The sequence below is a fragment of the Pan troglodytes genome, chromosome 19 (assembly GCF_028858775.2).
Source record: "Pan troglodytes isolate AG18354 chromosome 19, NHGRI_mPanTro3-v2.0_pri, whole genome shotgun sequence".
Taxonomy (NCBI): Eukaryota; Metazoa; Chordata; class Mammalia; order Primates; family Hominidae; genus Pan; species Pan troglodytes.
This window is the reverse complement of record NC_072417.2, coordinates 24237167-24262281: the sequence shown is the minus strand read 5'-3', so window position 1 is coordinate 24262281 and position 25115 is coordinate 24237167. Positions and strand designations below refer to the sequence as shown.

The 25115-nt window shown below is 51.0% G+C and overlaps 1 protein-coding gene across 3 annotated transcripts; it reads right to left on the bottom strand.

Annotated features, from left to right (window-relative positions):
- Positions 1–3144: 3144 nt before the first annotated feature.
- On the bottom strand, positions 3145–24669 carry MEOX1 (mesenchyme homeobox 1). 3 transcript variants are annotated; one of them, XM_009432008.4, is made up of 4 exons: positions 24588–24664; positions 23777–24270; positions 6245–6417; positions 3145–4789 (listed from the first exon to the last, which is right to left on the bottom strand). In XM_009432008.4, exons 2-4 carry the CDS (start codon positions 24243–24245, stop codon positions 4667–4669), a joined length of 765 nt encoding a protein of 254 aa, XP_009430283.1. In that variant the 5' UTR covers positions 24246–24270; positions 24588–24664; the 3' UTR covers positions 3145–4666. The 3 variants fall into 3 exon arrangements, with proteins under 3 accessions (XP_009430283.1, XP_009430284.1, NP_001129096.2); NM_001135624.2 differs by lacking the exon at positions 24588–24664 and having other exon boundaries at positions 4667–4789; positions 23777–24245; XM_009432009.4 differs by lacking the exon at positions 6245–6417 and having other exon boundaries at positions 23777–24669.
- Positions 24670–25115: the final 446 nt, after the last annotated feature.

Here is a 25115-nt window from a genome sequence, read left to right as displayed (position 1 = left end):
ACCACTGCACTCCAGCTTGGGAAATGAAGTCTCTTAAAAAAAAAAAAAAAAACTTGGGCCATATTTATATTTAAACTTCCTGCGTGCTCCTTTAGAGTGCTCCTAGAATCCATAAGTCCTTGGGGCTCCAGGTGTGGGAGAGCACTCCAGACAGAAGGGAATGAGCCAAGGAATGGAGAAATCACATGGCCTATGGCTGTGGAATGGAAGGTGGCTTGGTCTTGCTAGAGCCCAGGATTTGTGGTGGAGGTGGTAGGTTGTGGCTGTGGAGGTGGTCAGGGGCTGGATCATGGAGACCTGTGAAGGCTCTTTATTTTGTAGGTGAGGAAAGCTACCGATAGGTTTTAAATTGGGGGTGACAGGGTTGAATTTTTTTTGTGATCACTCTACAGGCTGAGAGGGGATGGGATTTGAGCAGCCTCAGATCAGGTGGGAGAGCTCTCAGAGGCTCTAATTCAAGTGAGACGTCAACAGCCAGAAGGAAGGCAGTGGTGGTGGGAAGACAATGCCGTGGGTGGGAGAAGTATCTATGTGGGAAGTAAAATGAGCAGGCCCAGGTAGTGGATTGGTTCGGAAAAGCAGAGGTCCGTATGACGATGTGCCCCAGGTTTCCAGTGTGAATGAACAGGTAGGTTGTGGTGTTGCCAGCTAAAGTAGAAGAATCAGAATGCAGGCAGTGGTGCTCACCCAACTGCGGGAATGGCGATTTCCCCTTCAGATATCGGAGTTTGAGATGCTTATAGTCATCCTAGGTGGCAAAGGGCAGTAGGCAGCAGAATAGAAAAGCTTAGGCACCCAGATCAGGCATAGGAAGTGTTGGCCTGGGGCCAGAATGCGTCAATTCCAAACCCAGCTTCATCACTGGAGTGGTCAGTTTTCACGAGCTCGTGACCCACAAATCCCAGTGGCTTACAGCAACAAATGTTTATATCCTCACTGACATCTGTGAAGGCTATGGGGTCAGCTTTGGCTTTGTTCCATGTTTTTCTCCTTCTGGAACCTAGGGATCCTCCATTTCAGCCTCGTACAGAGGGAAAAGAGCAGGAGTACAGCCGTGTGATGACCCGTAAAGCTTCTGCTTGGATACAGCACATATCCTTCTGCTCACATTCTATTGGCCAAAGCAGGCCACAAGGACAAGCTGATGTCAATTAAGTGAGGAAGTGTGCCCTTACCGCGGCAGGTGCATCATATGGCAATGATCAGGGAGGCATGTTCCCCAGTGGAGAGGGAAGAAGATAACCAGGCCCAATAATACAATCCACCCCAAACACTAACCACCATAAAACCTTGGGAGTTTACTCAGCTTCTCTCCGCCTTGGTTACCTCATGTGTGAAATGGGAATGACGGTAGTACTACCTCTTAGGATGGCTAAGAGAATTCACTTAGTTTGTACATGTAAAGCGGAACAGTGCTCAATATAGCGCAAACACTATGTAAATGCAGGTGAATGGAGGGGAGGGGATAGGGGTTAGGGTTTCATAGGCAAAGGGTCTCAGTTTGGGAAGATGAAAACGTTCTGGAGATGGATAGTGGCAATGGCTGCACAACAATGAGAAAATGTTTAATGCCACGGGACCGTGCACTTCAAAATGGTTAAAATGATAACTTTTATTTTATGTTAGAGTATTTTACAACAATTTAAAAAAACATAGGCCGGGCGTGGTGGCTCATGCCTGTAATCCCAGCACTTTGGGAGGCTGAGGCGGGAGGATCACCTGAGGTCAGGAGTTTGAGACCAACCTGGCCAACATGATGAAACCCCATCTCTACTAAAAATACAAAAATTAGCCATATCCCAGCTACTCAGGAGGCTGAGGCAGGAGAATCGCTTGAACCCGGGAGGCAGAGTTTGTGGTGAGCCGAGATCACGCCACTGCACTCCAGCCTGGGCAACAGAGCGAGACTGTCCCAAAAAACAAACAAACAAAAAAAGTAGGTGGATGAGATCATCTGGGGAGAGATTGAAAAATAGGGAAGGTGGCGGAAGAAAGAGAAAACCTTGAGAACCAGCTGTGAGAGCAGAAGCATCGAGAAAGGGGCTTGCATGGGGGACAGAGAAGGAACATCCAGGACAGATGAGGAAAGCCAGAAGAGGGTGATGTCCCCTGAAGCCACAGAGTTGAGTTTCCAGCAAGAGGGTGGACGGGGGTGGCTGAGCGTGTCCATGTTGCTTGGCTGTGAACCTGAACCTGAGCCACTGAACCCACTTCCATTTGGCACCTTCATTTTGGTGGGTCTGCCTGATTCTAGCTCCTGGTGATGTCACTTCCAGGCACTGCCCACACCTGGCCCAGGCTGCCTCAATGCAAGATCCTGGCCAGGTCTCCCCTCCTGCCTCCCTCTCTCCCCTCACCGTAGCCAGTCCTGTTTTGTCCATTATTGACCTCTTGGTGAGACAAATTGTTTTTTAGTTAAAAAGACATAGAGGCCAGGCGTGGTGGCTCAGGCCTGTAACCTCAGCTCTTTGGGAGGCCAAAGCGGGTGGATCATCTGAGGTCAGGAGCTGGAGACCAGCCTGGCCAACATGGAGAAACCCCATCTCTACTAAAAATACAAAAATTAGCTGGGAGTGGTGGCACATGGCCGTAATCCCAGCTACTCAGGAGGCTGAGGCAGGAGAACCCAAGAGGTGGAGGTTGCAGTGAGCCAAGACATTGCTCTCCAGCCTGGGCAACAAGAGCGAAACTCTGTCTCAAAAAAAAAAAAAGACAAAATATGGGATATTTTTTCTTATGTCATTTTTTACTACTATTAATATACATTTTTCTACCTTGAAAAATAAAATCTCCAAACTTTGAATTTAAACATTAGGGATGGTTACTTTGTGGTCAAGATTCCTTTATTAACAAAAGAGTTCATCTTTTGTTTATAAAACATTGACTATTTGATAGGTCATAGTTTAGGGAAACTGAAAGCTAAACTTTTACAATGAGAAATGAAGACCATGCATTTGCATTGGAGAAAAATTTTTTTTGGCACCAATTATATTTTGTACCCACCTTTTGAAAAACTAAAGGGGGACAGCTCTGTCTACATCATTTCTTCCCTTTTTCTCTTGCTTCTAGACATTGTCTGGTCAATCAGAAGGTTGCACACAAGAGCTGTGGTTGTTCGCTCTGCAAAGAAAAAGGCCTGGGAACTTTGCTTTTTATTGATTTTATTTCTCCGAGAGTTTTCTTACAAAGTGAATTGAGCTTGCACAATTAGCTTGATGTAATCTTAAGAAAATATATGAAGTATGCTTTAGAAAAAATCATGCTCTAACCAGCCATCTCATTTGGCAATCATTTTCCACAGCTCTTGCCCTTTTTGGGGTGGGGAGGTGGGGTTATTTTTACATGTGAATGATTACATCTGCATACAAGAGATCCAAACTCACAGTTGACCTCCCTCTGCAACACCAGCTGGTGTTGGGAGACAGAGCGCTGAGGCAGCCAGGGCTTCAGTCCCCCATGCTCTTTGGCCATCAGTCCTCAAATGTCATCTCCTGAAGACCTGGCTGAGGTCTGGGCAGTCCACACACAAAAACCTAGCATTTCCTCCCACAATAACAACATTTGTAGAACACACAGCAAGAGCTTAAATCCATCCCATGGAGGAAGAGGGATTTTCTTGTCCCCTTTTGCAGTCACAGGACACTGTCACTGGAGAACCTTCCACTCCAGGGTTCCACATCTCCAGGCCCTCACCCAGCAGCCCTCCTTATTATCTCCCCTCCCCTCCAGAATGCAGGGGACACTTTCCAGCCTCTACGTTGTTTTCAGCCCCTAGTTGTTCAGCCCAACAACTCAGCATCTGGAGAGGTTTTCAATCCAGAAATCGTGGATTTAAAAGGAGTAGCTGCTCCTTTTCTCTGGAGCACAGCCCAACAGCCCCTGCTGTATCCCTAAATTGATTTTGATTTTGAAGCAGCAGGTGCTGTCATGGGTTCATTCTTGTCCACCCAGTCAAGCCTGTGTGGACGGGCCTATATGGGGACACCGAAACCTACATCGGGCTATTTTTCTGTCTTCTTTAGTCAGTGCTCAGAAGTGTCTCCACTTAGCCAACAAATTTGGAGACAGGGATGTGTTTCTGGCTTGCAGCAGCTGAGTTGCTGTCCTTGACTCTCCTCATTCTGATTTTTCTTGGGGTTTCGGGACAACTAAGGGGCCCCAAAGCCTCAGATGTGCAGCCTACAGAGGAAGGTGGGCAAGGGCGTGTGTCTCTGTCATTTCCTTCCTTTTGAAGCATTTACTTTCCGAGTCGCCAGCTGGTTCCAAAGCTCCTCTCCCACCAGGCCAGGTGGTGTCCAGACCAGGAGGAGGCCTGGCTGACCTAGGAGAATGGCGGTAGGAGGAGGCATGGGTGGCAGCCAAGAGACGCTGAGAAGCAGTATCTCTGAAGCTGTTTCCAGATTCATCCGGCCCGGTAGGATCTCTGTCTGATTCCATGAGAGTGTGGGAGCAAAGGCCCTAGGGAAGAGGCTGCTAAGAGGCTGGACAGAACTTCCCAGAAAATCCTAAGACTCCCAGGAATGCTGGGCAGTTTCATATCCAAGAGTCAGGGAAAGATGTGGAGAGGCTGCCCTGGCTGGGGAAGGAAGAGGGTGAAGGTGGGATTGGGGTGGGGGTAGTTGGGTAGGGGGCTCAGTCCTTAGTCATTTTTCCTCCATGCAGAATCTCACTCTGAACTTGGAGAGGCTGTGGAGTCCCCATCCTCAGGGTCCTGCCCATTGGGGGAGACGGGCTGACCTCCCTTCACACGCTTCCACTTCATCCTTCGGTTCTGGAACCACACTTTGACCTGGGGGAGGAAGCAAAGGAGCCTGGTCACTCCAGGGCCGGTGTGACCTCCTCCCCATGTCAATGCTTAGGCTAGCCAGGGTGTAACTCCAGGGACCCCAGCTTGAAACCATCACTTACCACTCCCTACTCCCTCAAAGGCCCCAGGAACTAAGACCGAAGAGAGGACATACCAATCTGCCCAGAGGTCTGTCTTGTGGCTTCGGATAAAGCCCCAGACGGGGGAACAGGTTCTAAAAGCACTCTGCATTGGCCCCACCCCCTTCACATGCCCTGCCCTGCCTGTGCCAGGTCCCCCTGCCCCCTACCTCCATTCCCCAAGGGTCTGGGAGCAGAGGTCATCAGCCTTATCCTTAGGCACATTTATAGAGCACTTTTTGGTTTAGATAGCTCTGGTAAGCACATTTTCTCATCTGAGCTTGAGTATTACCTGCAGGATTATGATCCCATTTTACAGATGGAGACCCAGAGGTCCCAGGGCTAGGAAAAGTGATAGAGGCAGGATTTGAATCTAAGTCTTCTGATTCAATATCCAGCCCTCTGGCAGAGTGCTCTGTCAACTGAAATCTGCTATCAAATATTACGGTTATTATTACTATTATTCCGTATCAGAGCATGGGTGTGGGGGTGTGGGGTGGCTGAAGGGAAAGTCCAAAACAAAGGGCCAGGGAAGTTTTTCTCAAAGTGTGCCCAGGAACCAGCTGCATATCCAGATCACCTGGAGAATGTACTAGAAATACAGATTCTCAGGCCCACTCATTATGGTAAAATCTCTCTCCGGACCTCCAGAATCCACATTTTGAACAAGTGCCTTGGGGGATTCCAACATATACTCAAGTTTGGGAATAGCCAGACCGTAGGTCCCAACCTAGCTGCATGTGAGAATCACCTAGGGGGCCTTTGAAAAATTCTGAGGCCTGTATCCCATCCTAGGCCAATTAAAATCATCCCTAGGGGTGGAGCCCAGACATCAGCACTATTAAAATCTCCCCAGGGGCCGGGCGCAGTGGCTCACGCCTGTAATCCCAGCACTTTGGGAGGCCGAGGCGGGCGGATCACCTGAGGTCAGGAGTTTGAGACCATCCTGGCCAACATGGTGAAACCCCGCCTCTACTAAAAAAAAAACCAAAAATTAGCCGGGCGTGGTGGCGCACGCCAGTAGCCCAGCTACTTGGGAGGCTAAGGCAGGAGAATTGCTTGAACCCAGGAGGTGGAGTTTACAGTAACATCGTGCCACTGCACTCCAGCCTGGGCGACAGAACGAGACTCCGTCTCAAAAAACAAAAAACAAAAAAACCCAAAACTCCCCAGGCTATTCTCAGGTGTGGCCACAGTTGAAAACCACTGGACTGGCTGGAGGAAGAAAGAGGAGAAGGTCCAGGGAGGGGTGGTGGGAAAGGAGGGAAGGGAGGGAGATGAGAGAGCAAAGAAGAGTAGGGGCCCACCGGGGGCGCACCTGGCGCTCAGAGAGGTCCAGGTTTACCGCAATCTCATATCTGCGGAGCCGAGTCAGGTAGTTATGATGGGCAAACTCTGCCTCCAGCTCTCGCAGCTGCTCCTTGGTGAAGGCCGTCCTCTCCTTGCGGGCTTTGCTGCTGCCCTCCGGCTTCCCTCTGTTCTCCTGGTTGTCTGGGGAGAGAGGACCCCAAACAGGAAGACATGGGCTGAGGGAGACTCCATTCCCTTTCTTTTGCCCTTGAGCAACTAGGCAGTCTTTCCCAGTCTCCCTTATTTTTACAGGATGCTGAGAAAAAAGCTACACTGTCCTTTTTATTCCTTCTGGTGTCTTACCCATATTAGAACTGGGAAGATTTTTTATTTTTGGTTTCCAATCTCAGGTACCTGCCTCCCACCCTCCCCCCACCCCGAACTTTCTTTTATTCCCAAAGCATAAGAAGCTACTCCTGGCTGTTTAATGACCTCTACTCCTCAGCCCACCCCCCAGCATGACATTACTGGTGGCCATAAGTTTGAGGGGTGAGATGCTCTAAAACAAAGCCTCAAACTATGGTCCCCAGATCAGCAGCATCAGCATTACCTAAGAGCTTGTTAGAAATGCAAATCCTAGCCTCATTCCAGACCTACTAAGTCAGAAACTCTGGGGATGGCGCTCAGCAATCTATTTTTACAAACCCTCCAGGTGCGTCTGGTGCACAGTCAAGTCCGCTGCTCTAAGACCTCACCACTCAAAGGAGTGCCTGGGTGCCAGCAGCATCAGTAGCACCAGGGAGCTGTTCAGACCTGAAGGATCTCAGGCCTGCCCCAGACCTACCTACAGAATCAGAATCTGCCCCAGAGGGCCAAGTCTGGAAAGCCATCTGGAGCCCTCTGAAGCAGGCTGCATGTTAGATTCAGCGGGGCTCAGTCATAACTGCCAACAGGGTCAGGGGACACACTCTGTGCCAGGTGCTGTACCTGACATATATTAGCCTCTTATTCCTCAATAGCCCAACCAAGTGGTTCTAGTATTAGTATCACTTTATGGACCAGAAAACGAACACAGAGAAGTTAAGCAAATTGCCCAAGTTTATTCAGCCAGGAGGTGTGGGAGACAAGAATTAAATTCAGGCGATTTGACACACACATACTGTTCAAATGAAAAGTATGTAGGGGCCAGGCGCGGTGGCTCATCCCAGCACTTTGGGAGGCCAAGGCAGGTGGATCACGAGGTCAGGAGCTCGAGACCAGCCTGGCCAACATGGCGAAACCCCCGTCTCTACTAAAAATACAAAAAATTAGCTGGGCGCGGTGGCACGCCCCTGTAATCCCAACTACTTGGGAGGCTGAGGCAGGAGAATCGCTTGAACCCAGGAGGCGGAGGCTACAGTGAGCCGAGATCACGCCATTGCACTCCAGCCTGGGCGACAGAGCAAGACTACGTCTTGAAAAAAAAATTTAGGAAGGGCTTACAAACGGTAAAGTCCTGAACAAATAAAAGGGGCTGAATGGTTATCTCTTGAGCAGACGGGTGGGAGGCAGCTCTACCTTCACTTTAATGAATGGAGGTGGTGGGTGGAGAGGAGGTGGGAAGAAGACCACACACTTACACAATTAACTCGCAATGCATGCCACGTGGCCAGGGAATGGCTGCAGGAGCCCGGGGCTCTAACATTTAAAAGACGTTTGCTTCATTAATTATCTTTTTTTTTTTTTGAGATGGAGTCTCGCTCTGTCGCCAAGGCTAGAGTGCAGTGGCGCGATCTCGGCTCACTGCAAGCTCCGCCTCCCGGGTTCACACCATTCTCCTGCCTCCGCCTCCCGAGTAGCTGGGACTACAGGCGCCCGCCACCACGCCCGGCAAATTTTTTTGTATTTTTAGTAGAGACGGCGTTTCACTGTGTTAGCCAGGATGATCTCCATCTCCTGACCTAGTGATCTGCCCGCCTTGGCCTCCCAAAGTGCTGGGATTACAGGCGTGAGCCACTGCGCCCGGTCCATTGTCCTCATTTTATAGACATGGAGGCTGTGGCTCCGAGTGAGGTGCTTTACCGAAACCTGCGGCCCAACGTCCTGCTCCCTGAAAGACCCATCTCTGCCTTGCCGGCGAGGAGTGTTGGAAGGAGGGATCTTCTGTTTTCAGAGGCCGGGTCTAAGCTACCTGAGGGACTGGGCTGGGGAATTCAGACCCGCTAGTGTAAGGCAGAGAAGCCGCCTATGCAGTCGGCTAGGCAGCCGCATTGGGAGTGGGTGGCGAGGCAGGAACCCCACATTAACCCGGCGATCCACTTTGGAGCTTTGAGCCTAGCTGGTTCCCCTCCCAGCACCTCCCTCTATTGCTTTCCACTCAATCCCTTTGTATTTCAGTTTCCCCGTCCTCCGCCTCCGCGCTCCACTGCCTTGGGCTGGGCGACTCTCGAGCAGGAGGCGCACGGTAAAGTGATTTGGGCGCCTGGCCCACCTCGCGCTGCGCGTCCGCGGCCTCCGCCGGGGGATGGAAGGGGAGTGGGTGCCGCCGTTCCGGGAACTCGAGAAGGCGGGGGAGGGGCCCGATAGTCCCGGTGCCCGGGTCAGGGGTGTCGTGGCACCCTGGCCCGGGGGTCCGCGTCCGATCCGGGTTGGCCGCCCGCGGGGCGCGCCCGGGGAGCAGGGCAGCGGGCCGAGTTCCTGGCGCGGGCTGCCTGCCCGGCGGCCTCTGGCTCCAGGCCGGAGAAGGCAGGTCCAGACCCCTCCGGAAGCGGGAGCGTGGGCAGGAGGGAAGGACGCGCAGCCCCGGGCCGGGGTCCCCGAGGAGCCCTCCGGCCTTGGCCGCCGCCAGCGCCGCGCCCCCTCCTGGCAGCGGGCCGGGGAGGGTCGGTCACGAGCGGATGACGGGCTTCCCGGAGCACAGCCCGGCCCACGAGCCCGGAGAGAGGCAGGAAACCCGGGCTTAGACGACGGGCGCGGTCGGGGACTGGTTTCCCCATCTCCTCCCGTCCCGAGGCTTAGTGTTTCCCAGCCCTTCCTTTCCACGGTTGCGGGGAGTGGATAGCCCAGAGGACCGCAGAGGCTTGAATCCTGAATCTCCATGCTGGAGACTTTGAGGAAGTCACTTAGCCTCTCTGGGCGTCAGTCTCCTCATCAAGAAATTGAGGAAAACAATTTCACCTACCTCCTAGGGTTATTGGAAGACCGAACGAGTTAATATGTGTGTGCAACATGCTATTAAAATCTAAAAGTGGCCAGGCACGGTGGCTCACGCCTGTAATCCCAGCACTTTGGGAAGCTGAGGCGGGCGGATCACCTGAGATCGGGAGTTCGCGACCAGCCTGACCAACATGGAGAAACACCGTCTCTACTAAAAATACAAACAACAACAAAAAATTAGCTGGGCGTGGTGGCTCATGCCTGTAATCCCAGCTACTCGGGAGGCTGAGGCAGGAGAATCGCTTGAACCTGGGAGGTGGAGGTTGCGGTGAGCCGAGATTGCGCCATTGCTCTCCAGCCTGGGCAACGAGAGCAAAACTCCGTCTCAAAAAAAAAGAAAAATCCAAAAGTGCTGGACAAATATATTCTCCAATTTATCAGCTCCACGAGATGCCATTGAAGGGCTGGGATAGAAACAGATGCACTTCTTGAAGGTTTCTGTGTGTGCCCAGAGGCATCTGCGGCTTTAACCTCACCACACAGCGGCCTATGAGTGGATACTGTTCTTACCCCCTTTAGCACTCTTAACATGGGTTTGTGTGATAATTTGATTAATAGCTGTCTCCCCAGGGAAACACTTTTTCTCACCCTAGCATCTAGCCATAGTTGCTTCTGTACCTGGCACAACTGCCCCCTACCGCGCCCCCAACCAGTTCTGCACATAATTCTCCTAGAGAGAAGAGGAAAAAGTACTTGCTAAGTATTTGCTAAATAATCCTGTTATACAGAAGAGCCAGCCTCAGACAGGCCCAGGAACTTGCCCAGTGTGCCTGACAGCTTTTAGGTGACAGAAGGGAGATTTGAACCCAGATCCATCTGATTAGAGCCAAGGCTCTCCGTATCTCCTGGCTGGCTGTCTCAGGTTGGGGCCTGGAGCTGGACCATGGCAGCTGGGCTTGTCACCCCTACCAGAGGTCCTGGGGTCACCACCCTGTTCGCTACCCACATCTACCCTCCTCCAAGGCCTGCTTAGGTGTGCACAGGTGCCCCATGGTGTCCCCCCAAACAACTTCCCCCACCCCAGTTCTGCAAATAGGGCAGCTGACTACTGCCAGCCAAGCTATGCCCCATCCCTGGCCACCTCTCCTCTCCTGTCTCTTATTGCCCTGATTTAGCCTCTCGGGTTCCAGTGCCGATTTCCAGCAGAGGAAACAGGAAGAAGTCTGGGTTGGGAACTGACGGTCTCAGCTAACTCCCTATGTGAACCTGGGGGCTATACCTACTAATGGTGGGTGGGATGGATATTGGCTCTGGGGGGGCGGTTGTCCCTTGTCAACTTCCCAGAGTGGGATCAACGTTCACCACTGTTGGAAATGATGAAGGGACCAGAAGTATGGGAAGCAAGCTATGAAAGTTGAAGTGGAAGTTACGCTGTCTTTGTTTTGCAACAGTATTACAAATTGCAACATATTCAGCAAGATGGAAACACTATGAGCACTTGCATGCCGTTTCTGGGAGCTGTTCGGTCACCCAGCTCATGGGCACAGTTCCTGTGCACCCTGCCACATGAAAGTAACTCATGCTGGGCGGGGTGCAGGTGGCTCACGCCTGTAATCCCAGCACTTTGGGAGGCCGAGGCGGGCGGATCATAAGGTCAGGAGATCGAGACCATCCTGGCTAACATGGTGAAACCCCGTCTCTACTAAAAATACAAAAAATTAGCCAGGCGTGATGGCAGGTGCCTGTAGTCCCAGCTACTGGGAAGGCTGAGGCAGGAGAATGGCATGAACCTGGGAGGCGGAGCTTGCAGTGAGCCATGAGTGCCACTGCACTCCAGCCTGGGCAACAGAGAAAGACTCTGTCTCAAAAAAAAAAAAAAGAAAAAGAAAAGAAAAAGAAACTAACTCATGCTTCCCAGGATGGTCTGTTCCCAGGATAGTACAACTTTGTTAGGGAGGCTTCCTCTCCTCTGTGGGCCTCAGTTTCCCCATGTGTAGAAGTATGGGATTGGACCGGATTCTGTTTCTGCCAGGGAGCTGGTGTCAGAATTCCTTCCTGGAACATAAGCCTTGATGCCCTACACTCCCTACTCTCTCTTCCATTGAGAACACTTAGCCTTGATGAAGTCTGAGGCTCTTCCAACTTCACGTATTCTTGTCTCAGCTCCTAGTTCCTCCCTTCAGTCAGATCTGAGGTCTTGCTGTGTGCTCTGTTCCAAAGCCCTCCCCAGCCTTCCCACGGCTCAATGATCAGGGCTCTGCTGGGCCGTTTCTCTCTCCCTGCCTTGAGCTGTGTGGAGGGAAGTTATATATGCAGACGTGTCGGAGGACCTGTTGGTGAACCTGGGCCTTAGCACTCGTAGGTGAGTGAGGCACCGAGGAAGAGCTTTTGGATCTTGGGCAAGTCCTTTAGGTTCTTGGAGCTTCAATTTCCTCATTTGCAAAGCAGGAATAGCTACACCCGCTGTGCTTATCAGGCTGAGAAGTAACAGGAGCTGGATAGCGGGCGTTAACACCTAGCACAGTGCCTGGCATGTCACTGAAGCTCTGTTCACAAGAACCATCAGAAAGAGTTCTATTGGAGATTGTATCTGAGATGACTCACGGGCAGAGTTAGAGCACTATGCTCCTTAAGGCACCACGTCTCCAGACCTGTGTGAAAGGGTTATCTTTTAAATGTCTGGCCTTTCAGCTTTTTTTTTTTTTTTTTTTTTTTTTGAGGCTGAGTCTCACTTTGGTCACCCAGGCTGGAGATTGGTCACCGCAATGGCGGGATCTCGGCTCACCGCAACCTCTGCCTCCTGGGTTCAAACGATTCTCCTGCCTCAGCCTCTGGAGTAGCTGGGATTATGGGTGCCTGCCGCCACACTAGGCTAATTTTTGTATTTTTAGTAGAGATGGGGTTTCTCCACGTTGGCCAGGCTCGTCTCGAACTCCTGACCTCAGGTGATCCACCTGCCTCGGCCTCCCAAAGTGCTGAGATTACAGGCATGAGCCACTGCACCTGGCCTAGGCCACTATTGCTGCAGCCTTCAGAGTTCCACAATTCCAGGCACAACAACTAGATGTGTCACATGGCAATCCACATCACTCCTGCGCTGCTTTTCTCTTGGGGGCCGCAGATGCCTCTTCCAGGACTGTGGAGGGAGGATGCTGGCCCTCAGTGGGCTGCCTCTGTGGTTAGGGAGGAGTTGCCCCACCCCAGCCCCTGCATAGCCCTCACCCTCTGCTGGAGCAGGGCTGTAAGGGAACAGTCAAATGCCCAGAGAAATGCAAACGGTGTGCGTGTGATTGCGGTTTCCACCATGAGCTTCCACACCATCCAGGGCAAATTATTTCATATGTAGCTGCCACATTTGGCAGGCCTTCGTAAAGTGAGCAGACAGCTTTATCAGAGCTACAGGGAGGTTCAGACAGACCCATTCCTGTCTGAACACTTCTGGAGTTCTGTACTCTACAGTCCAACTCTGAGGGCACCAGTTTACATAAATTAATATCCAAACCAGACAGGATGCCAAATGCCTCACATTCAAATAGCACTGTGCAGTTGACAAGGGATTTCTTTCCTCCAAAGAGAACTTCTTTTAGGCTTTCACAGATACTACAGAATCATAGAAAGTAGAGGTGGGAGGGACTTAGAGATGATCAATGTCACCTTTTCATTTTATAGGTGAGCCTAGAGAAGGTAAGGAACTCCTGTAAGGACACACAGCAAGTTAGGGGCAGAATTGGGCCTAGAACCCAGATTTTCTTGTTAGGAAGCTCTTTCCACCCTATTGGGCTGTCTCCTATTTTATCCTCTTAATTATTCCATTAGGTAGGTAAGGTACACATTAGCCCGTTGAACATATGAGCAATTAAGATCCAGAGACTAAATGACTTGCCCAAGGCCCCTGGGACCAGTCTAGGGCTATAGCCTCATGTCACACTGCCCTCGGGGGAGGATGAGTATGGAGGCTGTGCCTATCTTAGGGACATTGTCTGGGTCTGGGTTCAGATCTCTCTCCCTGGGACTCCCCAGAGAGGGAAAAAGAAGGGAATATTTGGAGCATGACATCAGTAGGTGAAACCTTGGCAAATCCTCTGAAAACGGTGTCTGTGGCTTCCTGCACTGTCACAGCATAGACACTTTGATGTCCCCGTAAGCTCTCCTACTTTCAACCTCAGAAGGAGGGGTCAAAGCCCGTCGAAATAGACAAGACTGGGATGGAGCCAGCCCGAGACTGGTTGGATGTTCACATCCAGGATCTCCCTGGCTTCCTGGGGTTGGCCTGACTGTCTCACTGAGCCTGCCCCACGCCAGTGTCCAGGCCCTTTTCCTCTCCTGTAGGTGCCTAAAGAGACATCGGCAGGGCTCCCAGCCTCTCTGGGGCCAGGGAATTCAAGGGATGTTTCATGGGAGAGAGGCAGGTTCTTCTGGAATGAAAATGCGTAATGCTGGCCGGGCGCGGTGGCTCACACCTGTAATCCCAGCACTTTGGGAGGCCGAGGCGGGTGGATCATGAGATCAGGAGATCGAGACCATCCTGGCTAATACAGTGAAACCCCATCTCCACTAAAAATACAAAAAAATTAGCCGGGTGTGGTGGCGGGTGCCTGTAGTCCCAGCTACTCGGGAGGCTGAGGCAGGAGAATGGCATGAAACTGGGAGGCCGAGCTTGCAGTAAGCCTAGATCGTGCACTCCAGCCTGGGCGACAGAGTGAGACTCCGTCTCAAAAAAAAAAGTCTGGTGCTATAGTCTTTGCTGAGAGTCCCAGGTGGGGTGGGTTGGTGAGGGGGAAGCGCAGCAGCTTTCAAGAGGGGATGGGGAGAGGCATGGGTAGTTCTGGGTTTTGTTTATAAGCTCCATATGTCACCCTCAGCTGTCACCAAAGGAAGTGTGGGCTTGAGACCCAGGCCCACTGCTCACACTGTTCCTCTACCTCTGCGTGCAAGAAAAACAAGGGGAAAAAAAAGAAAAGAAAAGAAAAGGAAGGGGGTGGGTCCTGGCCAGAGGCCAGGGAGCTAAATTGGGTGAGAAGCCCAAGTTATGGGCAGAGAGGGAGTTGGGGAAAAGGGCCAGCTCTGGAGGTCTGCAGGGACTGTGAGTCCTGTCTCTCAGGCAGAAAGGATTCTCTGCCTCTGAGTTATCCCCCCTCCCTGGGCCCAAGTGCCCGTGATTTATTCAAGCCAGAGAAATAGGTGAGCGGGCAGGAATCCTGAGTCCCTAGCATGGGAGAGTGGTGGAGCAGAGCTGAGGCGACCCCTGGGCTGACCTTCTTACAGCTCATGGGCTCATTGGACCTTTCCCTCTTCGATGTTGGTCAGGATCCTGCTGCCTCAGCAGAAATGGACTTTCTCCAGAGTTTCCGACTGTACCTGATCAGGGGCCTGAGCAGGCCCAGGCGTGGGATTTGTGCTGGAGCCTCTGAGTTCAGATGGTGGCCAAGGCCTGAGTCCTGCTTTGGGCTCTGAGCTTTCTTTGCTTGTCAGAAGAGGAGGTCAGGAGCTCTAATCAGGAGGCCGGGGATGCCCAGAGGGATACTGGCTGAGTGTGGAGTTGCTGTCTCCCCTCCCACGCTGGCCACTCTGGACCGTAAAACTTCTTCCTCACTAGGGGTTCTGGACATGGACTCGGGACAAGAGGAGCTGCTGCAGCTGTGCACCCCTCAAACCACACCCCACCCAGCACTGCCACAACCCTAAGCCAGTAGCATCGTCAGAGTCAGGCAGGCCTGGCTGACAGCAGGGGGCAAAGACTTCAGCAGAGCTCAGGACACTTTGGCCTGTTTTTGAACGTGGGAAACCTGATGCAGCCAGCCAGCATCAGGGGAGGACTTTAAAGAGAGAGGGGTGCTCATATGCGGGTTTGGGAAAACTGGACCCAGGGGTTACCAAGTGTTGGCTGTGGACTCTACATCTCTGATATCATTTAGTCTCACAGCTACCCACCTTATGAAGTAGGTACTGTTACCCTCATTCCTCAGAAGAGACTGGGACTCAGGGAGGGTTAGGACTCACCCACGTCCACACAGCCAGGAAGTTGTGGATCAGGGACCTGAACCAGGGCTACCTTGTTAATTCGCTTGACCTTAGTCTCTGACCACCCTTCCTCCTATTACTGTACCGTGGCCCAGCAAGAAGGTGAGCATGGGCATGAGGTCACTTGTATGGGACTTGGCATCACTCTGGCGACCCAGGTGACACTTATTGGGGTTGTCCATTTATTTCATTCTCATCTCTACTATTGCTTTTTTTTTTTTTTTTTTTTTTGAGACGGAGTCTCACTCTGTCGCCCAGGCTGGAGTGCAGTGGTGTGATCTCGGCTCACTGCAAGCTGTGCCTCCCAGGTTCAAGCCATTTTCCTGCCTCAGCCTCCCAAGTAGCTGGGACTACTGGCGCCTGCCACCACGCTTGGCTAATTTTTTTATATTTTTAGTAGAGATGGCATTTCACCGTGTTAGCCAGGATGGTCTCGATCTTCTGACCTCGTGATCCGCCAGCCTCAGCCTCCCAAAGTGCTGGGATTACAGGTGTGAGCCACCGTGCCCAGCCTACCATTGCTTTTTTTTTTTTTTTTTTTTTTTTTGAGACGGAATCTCACTCTGTCTCCCCAGCTGGAGTGCAGTGGCACGATCTTGGCTCACAGCAACTTCTACCTCCCTGGTTCAAGCGATTTTCCTGCCTCAGCCTCCTGAGTAGCTGGGACTACAGGCGTGAGCCAACACGCCCAGCTAATTTTTGTATTTTTAGTAGAGACAGGGTTTCATCATGTTGGTCAGGCTGGTCTCAAACTCCTGACCTCAAGTGATCCACCCACCTCGGCCTCCCAAATAGCTGGGATTACAGGCGTGAGCCACCGCACCCAGCCCATGCCTCTTTTCTCCTTTCCTCTGTCAAACAGCTCCCTTCTTTAGAGATTCACTCCTAAAACTGCCTCCACTTTTTTTTTTTTTTTTTTTGAGACAGAGTCTGGCTCTGTCACCCAGGCTGGAGTGCAATGGCGTGATCCCAGCTCACTGCAACCTCCACCTCCCAGGTTCAAGCGATTCTCCTGCCTCAGCCTCCTGAGTAGCTGGGACTGTAGGCGCATGCCACCACGCCCAGCTAATTTTTGTATTTTTAGTAGAAATGGGATTTCACCATTTTGGCCAGGATGGTTTTGATCTCTTGAGCTCATGATCCGCCCACCTCGGCCTCCCAAAGTGCTGGGATTACAGGCGTGAGCCACCACACCCGGCCAACTGCCTCCACTTTTTATGTCTGTACTTGTTGGTATAAGATAGGAATTCAGGGATCTGCTTGTGGCTAGAAACAACTTCCTGTCTCAGTGGAAAAGCTCTACCAGCCGACAGGACCCTGAGCTAGGAAAGCTCTGGGGTCGGGCACACATCTGGGTGCTGCTTTCACTAAAGGGGTTTTCAACTGAAGGGTCTGTGCCACAGTTTGAAACTTGTCCCTTGTTCCTGTGCCCGTACAGTCCTGTACAGTCCCTATAAGGGCAGAATTGTGCTTCCCTCCCCAATTCCTATGTTGAAGCCCTAACCCCAGTACCTTAGAGTGTGTCTGTATTTGGACATTGGGCCTTTAAAGAAGGGATTAAGTTAAAATGAGGCTGTTAGGGTGGGTCCCAATCCAATCTGCCTGATATGCTTATAAGAAGGGGAGATTAGGGGCTCATGCCTGTAATCCCAGCACTTTGGGAGGCCAAGGCGGGCGGATCACCTGAGGTCAGGAGTTCGAGACCAGCCTGGCCAACATGGTAAAACCCCTGTCTACTAAAAATACAAAAATTAGCCAGGCGTGGTGGCACACGCCTGTAATCCCAGCTACTTGGGAGACTGAGGCAAGAGAATCACTTGAACCTGGGAGGCAGAGATTGCAGTGAGCCGTGATCACACCATTGCACTCTAGCCAGAGCAACAGCAAGACTCTTGTCTCAAAAAAAAAGAAAAAGGAAAAATTAAAAATATGGCCAGGTGTAGTGGTTCACACCTGTAATCCTAGCACTTTGGAAGGCCGAGGCAGGAGGACTGTTTGAGGCCAAGAGTTCAAGACCAATCTGGCCAACATAGCGAGACCCCGTCTCTATATTTTATTCTAATAATAAATAATTTTTTTCGAAAATTAAAAATATAATTACTACATAATATAGCAATTTCCCTTCTAGGTATACACTCAAAAGAATTGAAAATACACTCTCCAGCCGGGCACAGTGACTCACACCTGTAATCCCAGTGCTTTGGGAGGCTGAGGCCAGTGGATCACGAGGTCAGGAGATTGAGACCATCCTGGCTAACGCAGTGAAACCCCGTCTCTACTAAAAATACAAAAAATTAGCCAGACGTGGTGGCGGGCGCCTGTAGTCCCAGCTACTCGGGAGGCTGAGGGAGGAGAATGGCATGAACCCAGGAGGCAGAGCTTGCAGTGAGCTGAGATCGCGCAACTGCACTCTAGCCTGGGTGACAGAGTGAGACTCCGTCTCAAAAAAAAAAGAAAAAGAAAAAGAAAATACACTCTCCAGGAGGTATTTGCACACTCATGTTCATTGCAGCATTATTCACAACTGCCAAGAGGTGGAAGCAACCTACATGTTCATCAACAGATGAATGGATAAAGAAATTTGGTGGCTGGGCACAGTGGCTCACGCCTGTAGTCCCAGCACTTTGGGAGGCTAAGGCAGGCAGATCACAAGGTCAAGAAATTGAGACTATCCTGGCCAACATGGTGAAACCCCGTCTCTATTAAAAATACAAAAATTAGCTGGGTGTGGTGGCATGTGCCTGTAGTCCCAGCTACTTGGGAGGCTGAGGCAGGAGAATCACTTGAATACGGGAGGCGGAGGTTGCAGTGAGCCGAGATCGCGCCACTGCACTCCAGCCTGGCAACAGAGTGAGACTCCGTCTCAAAAAAAAAAAAAAAAAAAGAAGAAGAAAGAAATTTGGTATATCCATACAATGGAATGTTATTGTCCTCAGAAAGAAGGAGGCCAGGCATGGTGGCTCACACCTATAATTCCAGCACTTTGGGAGGCCAAGGTGGGAGGACTGCTAGGAGCCCTGAGTTCAACACCTGCCTGGGCAGCATAGCAAGACCCTGTCTTTCTAAAAAAAAAGAAGAAGAAAATCCTGTCACTTGCTACAACCTGGTTGAAACTCGAGGACATTATGCCAAGTGAAATAAGCCAGTCACAAAAATGACAAATATTGCATGATTTCACTTATGTAAGGTATCTAAAATAGTCAAATGTTTAGCAAGAGAAAGAATGGTGATTGCTAGGGGGTGGGGGAAGGGAAAAAAGGGCGTTATTTAATGGAGATAGAGTTTCGGTTTTGCAAGATTAAAAGTTCTAGAAATCGATTGCACAACTACTGTACTGTATCACTTAAAAACTGTTAAGATGGTAACTTTTATGTTATGTGTATTTGACCCCAATTTTTAAAAAAGGAGATTTCAAATATAAGATGTCCCAGGTAAGAAACCTCAGAAGAGTTCCTTTATGAAACAACTGCAAGCTAAAGTGAGAAAATCAACACAGATTCTAGCAGATACTAGACTTTGAAATTTCTTAACTGTAGCTTTCTTTGATACTATGTTATATGCAAATGTAGCTATAAATTTTTGAAAAAGAAGGACAAAAATATTCTTGGAAGGGGTTGTTTTTGAGCTGGGTGGTTTTTAAGTAGGACTTCAACAGGCAGAAGTACGGGGAAGGGTGCTCTAGGCAAGGAGAAACCACCAGAGCACAGTCAGAGAGGGGGAAGAAAATGCAGGATGTGTTTGCAAGGTCAGTCCCCGGGTGTGGCTTCGTGGCAGGGGTAGTGGAGGGGACCTGGGGTGGGGAGGTGGCCTGTAAAGGGGCATCAGGAGGGAAAAGAGGAGAGAGGCCTATTTGTGGAGTTTTATACCTTAGGCAAATTTGTGGTTGGGCGGGGGCAGGCAGAGAGCAGGTCTTGCAAAGAGAAATTGGGGCAGGACAGCTCTGGGAACACACGTGTTGGAGCTGAAGAAGGATGAGACAAATCACGTCTGATTAAAGGCATGTGTCAGCAGAGTGAGGACGTGAGAGCAGGAGGGAGCAGTGCTGAGTTCTAGCACCATGGCTTTCCCAGGCGGGCGATCGGATTCACCTGTAGCCACTCCAATCACACGCAACCTTCCCTTGAACCCCATGAGGAAACCACCGCAAAATCCCTCATTCCCATAAATTAAAGACAACCACAGTAGCAAGGACAGTTTGGGGGAAAACAACAGTGGCCTCACAGCTGTCCCTGCCAGCAGGGGTCTTTAATCCCCATTGGCCTGGGGCTGGGAGTGGTCTGGGTAAGATAACACCATGCTGGTCTCCAGGGTGGGGAAGTGCCAAAGGCCAGGAACCCTGCTTTCTTTCTTTCTCCCCCTGTTTGTTCATTTTCTTTCTTTCTTTCTTTCTTTCTTTCTTTCTTTCTTTCTTTCTTTCTTTCTTTTTCTTTCTTTTCTTTCTTTTTCTTTCTCTCTTTTTCTCTGTGTCTCCTTCCTTCCTTTCTTCCTTTCTCTCTCTCTTTCTTTCTTTTCTTTTTTTTTTTGATGGAGTCCCGCTCTGTCACCCAGGCTGAATGAAGTGCAGTGGCGTGATCTCTGCTCACTGCAATCTCCACCTCCCGAGTTCAAGCTATTCTCCTGCCTCAGCCTCCCAAGTAGCTGGGATTACAGGTGCCTGCCACCACACCTGGCTAATTTTTTTTTTTTTTTTTTTTGTATTTTTAGTAGAGATAGGGTTTCACCATGTTGGCCAGGTCGGTCTTGAACTCCTGGCCTCAGGTGATCCACCTGGCTCAGCCTCCCAAAGTGCTGGGATTATAGGCATGAGCCACCGCGCCCGGCCAACCCTTGCTTTCTTGATAATTTCTTTGAGTAGATCAGCTCCAGATTCCACTGGGAGTGAGCGGGGAGCAGTTGAAGGAGATGGCAAAGGAGGAAGGAAGCGCAGAGAACATTCCTCTTACAATAAACTTTCCATTTCTGGAGGCTTCTCAGCCACTCAATATGGGGTGCATTTGCCAGGCCCAACTCACCCCATAACCTCTCCGGCAGGTCTCTGAGCTCCATGCTCCTGATGACAACTGGAACAAAATGATTGCCAGAAGTTCCCTAGACTCAGGAATTTCTGAGACAGCATAATTGAAATATTCAATTCCACCATCCCCATAAATATAGAAATATTTGTGAGACCTTATATTCTGAAGGCTGGTTCAGGAAATATGGGCCTAATACCATTTACAGCTGCTATTTATTGAACTCTTACTATGTGCCAGGCACAGAGTTAATCTCATGGATCACTGCATCTAACCTTCACAGAGAGACTCTCTATGGAAGGTGCTACTGCTGTATGCCCATTTTACAGCCAGGGAAACAAAGGCTGGAAGAAGTTAAGAACTTTTCCAAAGTCATGCAGCCAAAAGTTGCCGTGCTGACACTGCAGCCTGTCTGTCTGGCTGGGAAGAACTATGGAAAACACGTTTCTGATCAATGCTGGTTAAGCTTCCAGGGACCACTCAGCCTGGACTTGGGGAGGCCCAAATGCAAGGGCATGCCCAACCCCTCTGTAGTCAAGATCAATAATATTTTAAGGAAGGCCAGGCACGGTGGCGCATGCCAGCACTTTGGGAGGCCGAGGTGGGCTGATCACGAGGTCAGGAGTTTGAGACCATCCTGACCAACATGGTAAAACCCCGACTCTACTAAAAATACAAAAATTAGCCGGGAGAGGTGGCGTGCGCCTATAATCCCAGCTACTCAGGAGGCTGAGACAGGAGAATTGCTTGAACCCAAGAGGCAGAGGTTGCAGTGAATTGAAACTATGCCACTGCACTCCAGCATGGGCGTTAGAGTGAGACTCCATCTCAAAAAAAAAAAAAAAAAAAGAATATTTTAAGGCAATATTTGTAAAAATCAAAAATAATGCAAAAAATTGATAATGAACAAAATATCACAATTTTGGAGAGGGGATCCAATTATAGACTCAGGATTGGCAGGGTTGGGTGGGGGGCTCTCTGTGGGTTTGCCTTTTCTGAGCTGAATTCCAGATTCCTGGAGTAGGTCGTGAGCCTTGCGTCGCTTTCCCCCTTCTTTGGGCTCTTACAAAGCTGATCTTTCTTGCCTCCTTCCTCCCCTTCAGTTAAATTCCAAAGGAGGATGCAAGCATTGCGGCAATAAAGATTTCCATGCTGAACAGTGAGTTTGTCTGGAATCACAGGGGGATGAGTGAGAGTCAGCTCACTGGGCCCTGCCTCATCTGCTGCTGGTGCTCCTGAGGGGACCCTTAGGGAAGCCCAGGGCCCCTGCGGATGGGAACCTCCCTCCACCAAAGTCTGACCCTGAAGCATGCAGGCCGTTCAGCAGAGGGTGTCCCTGTACTCCTGGGTGGCCAGCTGCTTAGTGTGAATGCTCTCTCTGCATTGCAGGGCCATCGGCCACTCGCCAAAAAGAGAGCTGGTGCATTTGGGTTTTGCTGAGACTCGGAATGCTGGAAGATTCTGCCTGAGCCCAGCAGGCTCTTGGCTTTGCTATCCCTTCCCAATGCCCTTGGCTCTCAGTTCTCTGGAAAGTGGCAGAGAGGAAGGAGCCACAGTGCTGCGTGCCGCCACCAAGGGGAAAGCTCTTCAACTGGGTTCAGAGCCAAGTCGCTGAGAGTTGCTTCTCATCCTTAGCACATTTCCTACCAGGGGCAGGATGAGTTAATTTTCGGGATGGGGATCTAACTGGCTGGCGGTTTAAAGGGCCCTTCTATTTAGCAGCCACGAGGGCTGCTAGAGTTCCTATCTCCCATTGAAGAAGGGGCTTCTTCAAGCAGACAGACCAAATATCATTTCAAAATGAGGATTGCATTTGAAATCTACTGAAGGGGGTGATACTGGGGGCCTGAAGCCTGGGGTTTGAGCTCACTTCTAGGGTGACCAATTCTTCTGTTTGCCTGGGACTGTGGGGTTTCCTATGACAGGATTTTCAGTGCTAAAACTGGAAAAGTCCTGGGCAAATGGAGATGAGCTGCTCACTCTAGTTTGACCCCATTCTTTCTGTGTTCTCACCAACTTTCAGTCTTTCATTTTGCAGATGGAGAGAATCAAGGTACTAATAAAACCTGCTGTCCCCATCTCCCAAACCCGTGGGACTCAAAAGAGCTGACGTCAGTATCCCATGGCACCTTAAGCCTCCCCATCAGGGCACATCCCACTGCTGACACACCTCTGCAGGCCTCTTCTTCCTCTCAGTTTGAGCTTTTTTGGGTGAGACCCCTTTATTCATCTCAGAGCATTCCTGGGCTTGGCTAAGAGCAGAAACTCGGGAAAGCTGTGCTTATAAAGCAAAGCACAAAGCATTCCCACCTGTTGGTTGGTGTCCTTCTTTTCTGTCCTGCCCTGGTTAGCCCCATGGGAAGGTCCTCTACAGGCTCCGACAGACAGGCGTGCCCCTGAGGGCGGCTGTCAGGGGGAAAACAGGGCAGCACGGGCAGGAGGCTTGGTCACTGCTTTGTTCTGAACGAGGCCGGGACAAGGAACCAGACAAAAGGTGGACAGGTAGAGTGAGCAACCAGGGAGGGCCTGGTGGGGAGGTGAGGAAGCAGCAGGTCCCCACCCTGGGGAAGAGAAGGGCTTTAGCTGGAATCTTAACAAATAGGCCAATCTCATCCTCCAGCCTCTGGGACTCCAGCATGGACTCCCTTGGCTGCCTGCCTCCCTGACTCTCTCAGAGGCTGCCCATCCCTTGCAGCTCCTTGCGGGGCTGCCTTCCCAGGGGGTCAGCCAGATCTCAGCATGCTGAGTTGTCTGTCCCCTTGGCCTGGACATGGCCCAGCTCCGCAGGGTGATACCTGGTGGGCAGTCTGCCCCAAACCTCAGCCCTCCATCTCCCCCTCACCCCTTGATTCTCCCATCCCAGCCGCAGGCCTGCTTCTCTGCCTCTAGGCTCCTGGACACATAGGGTCTTGGCTTTGGGTGGCCACCCGGGGTCCCAGCTTCAGTCTTAGCTCTCAGAGCCTTAACCTCAGCTGAACTTCCCTGGTAAGCGAGCCCTGTGGCTCTAGGACCACTTGGGGCTGGCCAAAGCATGGTGGGGAGGAGCATGACTCAATGGCAGCCTGATTCAGGAAAGCCCCTCACCAGCCCTCGCCAGTCTGCACCCAGAGGATCCATTTCACGTGTCCTCCAAATCCTGGCTGATCCTGTTTCATTCTCTTGCTGGACACCCTTCCTGGGGCCCAGGAGTGCTGGGACACAGACATGGTCCCCATCACCAGAGAATCCTAGAACTCTCAGTGGAAGAAACCCCAAAGGTAACTGGTCCAGTCTCTTGCATTTGGATGGACTAGACAGAAACTCATGCTCAGAGCACCTAGGCACAGAGAGGGTGAGTAACTTCCCCAAGGTCACACAGTAAAGGAATGATCAGCTGCTCCTGAGCCACCTACCTGAACTCTCCTTTCTCCGCCTGGATGATTTCTTCTCTGTCTCATTGGCAGTGCTCCCAAGCACCCCGTAGTCCTCGCCTGGGCCTCCTGTGGTGTCCACCAGGCCCAGGCTGCTGGTCCCCATTTCCTTGGAACCCCCTGCCGGGCCTGAGTTGGGCCTGCGCCGGGCGTCTGAGACAGGGAAGTGCCAGTTGGGGGACTGTGGGAAAGCGGGGTGCTGCTCAGTGAAGATGTGCTCCTCCTGGGGCAGGCTGTGTGGGGTGGCTGCCAGGCAGGAGGCTGAGAAGTCAGGGTACGCTGCCGTCGCTGTCGCCGGGAAGTCTGGTTTCTGGTGGAAGGAGAACGGGGTGGGCGGGTAGTGGGGTAGCCCTGAGGCCCCATTGCCTTCCGAGTGGGGGTTTCGAAGGCAGCCCCAGACAGGGGCTGGGGGCTGGAGGCTCCTCATGCAGCTGCTGGCCGCGGGATCCATCTGCTGTCCGCTGCACGCCTCGGTCCTTTCAAAGATTTGATTGTTTATACTTTTTATGTTCAAATTTTTAAAAATGCAAAAGAAAAAAACTAAATAGGAGGGGAAAATGTTCAACAGAAAATTTACCCCAGGAACCAAAAAAAAAAAAACAAAAAAACCCCAAAACTAAAGTCTCTCCTTAAAGTACACACACATGTGGCCAGCTACTCCTATGTGTGTGCACACACCTATGTCGGGCTTGCTCCTGCCCCTCCAGTGCACCAGCCTACCTACTGGGATCCCCTGTATGTGTATTTGTCGCCAATGACACTAAACATTTTCACTGTCCCAACCCAGACGCACCAGCTGACGAGGAGTTCGTCCTGGAGCCCAGAGCAAATGCCTGCAGAGGGCTGGACCAGGGCTGCTGGGACACACTTTTAAATCCTGCGGTGGGGAGAGAGTGACAAATTTCTGAAGTGAAATGTGAGAGAGGAGAGGGAGGGGTTAACCCACACACACAAGATCCCCTCCAACCAAAACCCTAGCAGGCAACTATTAATCATCAGAAACCTTATATGCACATCTAATGGGATTTGCAGATGGAGACTTTTAAAGAAACATTGTCTATATTTTTTTTTAAGGAAAGAGAGCAGCACACACACACATACACACACACCGTCTTTAATGTGCCTCCTGTAACACTATGAAGTTATTTTTATTGCACTGTTAACAAAATTCCCCAAGTCTTGGATTTAGAAAAAGCCTTAAGTCAGATCCAGAATCCATCAAATGCCAAATTCCAGGGAGTGAAGTGAGGAATAAGAGCAAGAGACAAGCTTGGTGATTGCATTTGATTTAAAGGCCCTTCTACTGCTGCCTGCGAAAAAG

Excerpts from the sequence above, each read along its gene's own strand:
- MEOX1 (XM_009432008.4), bottom strand. The coding sequence starts at position 24,245 with ATGGATCCCGCGGCCAGCAGCTGCATGAGGAGCCTCCAGCCCCCAGCC. Across the intron at positions 6,418-23,776 it reads GCGGAGAAAGGAGAGTTCAG|ACAACCAGGAGAACAGAGGG; the intron begins GTAGGTGGCTCA and ends CTCTCTCCCCAG. Across the intron at positions 4,790-6,244 it reads TGGACCTCTCTGAGCGCCAG|GTCAAAGTGTGGTTCCAGAA; the intron begins GTGCGCCCCCGG and ends TTCCTCCCCCAG.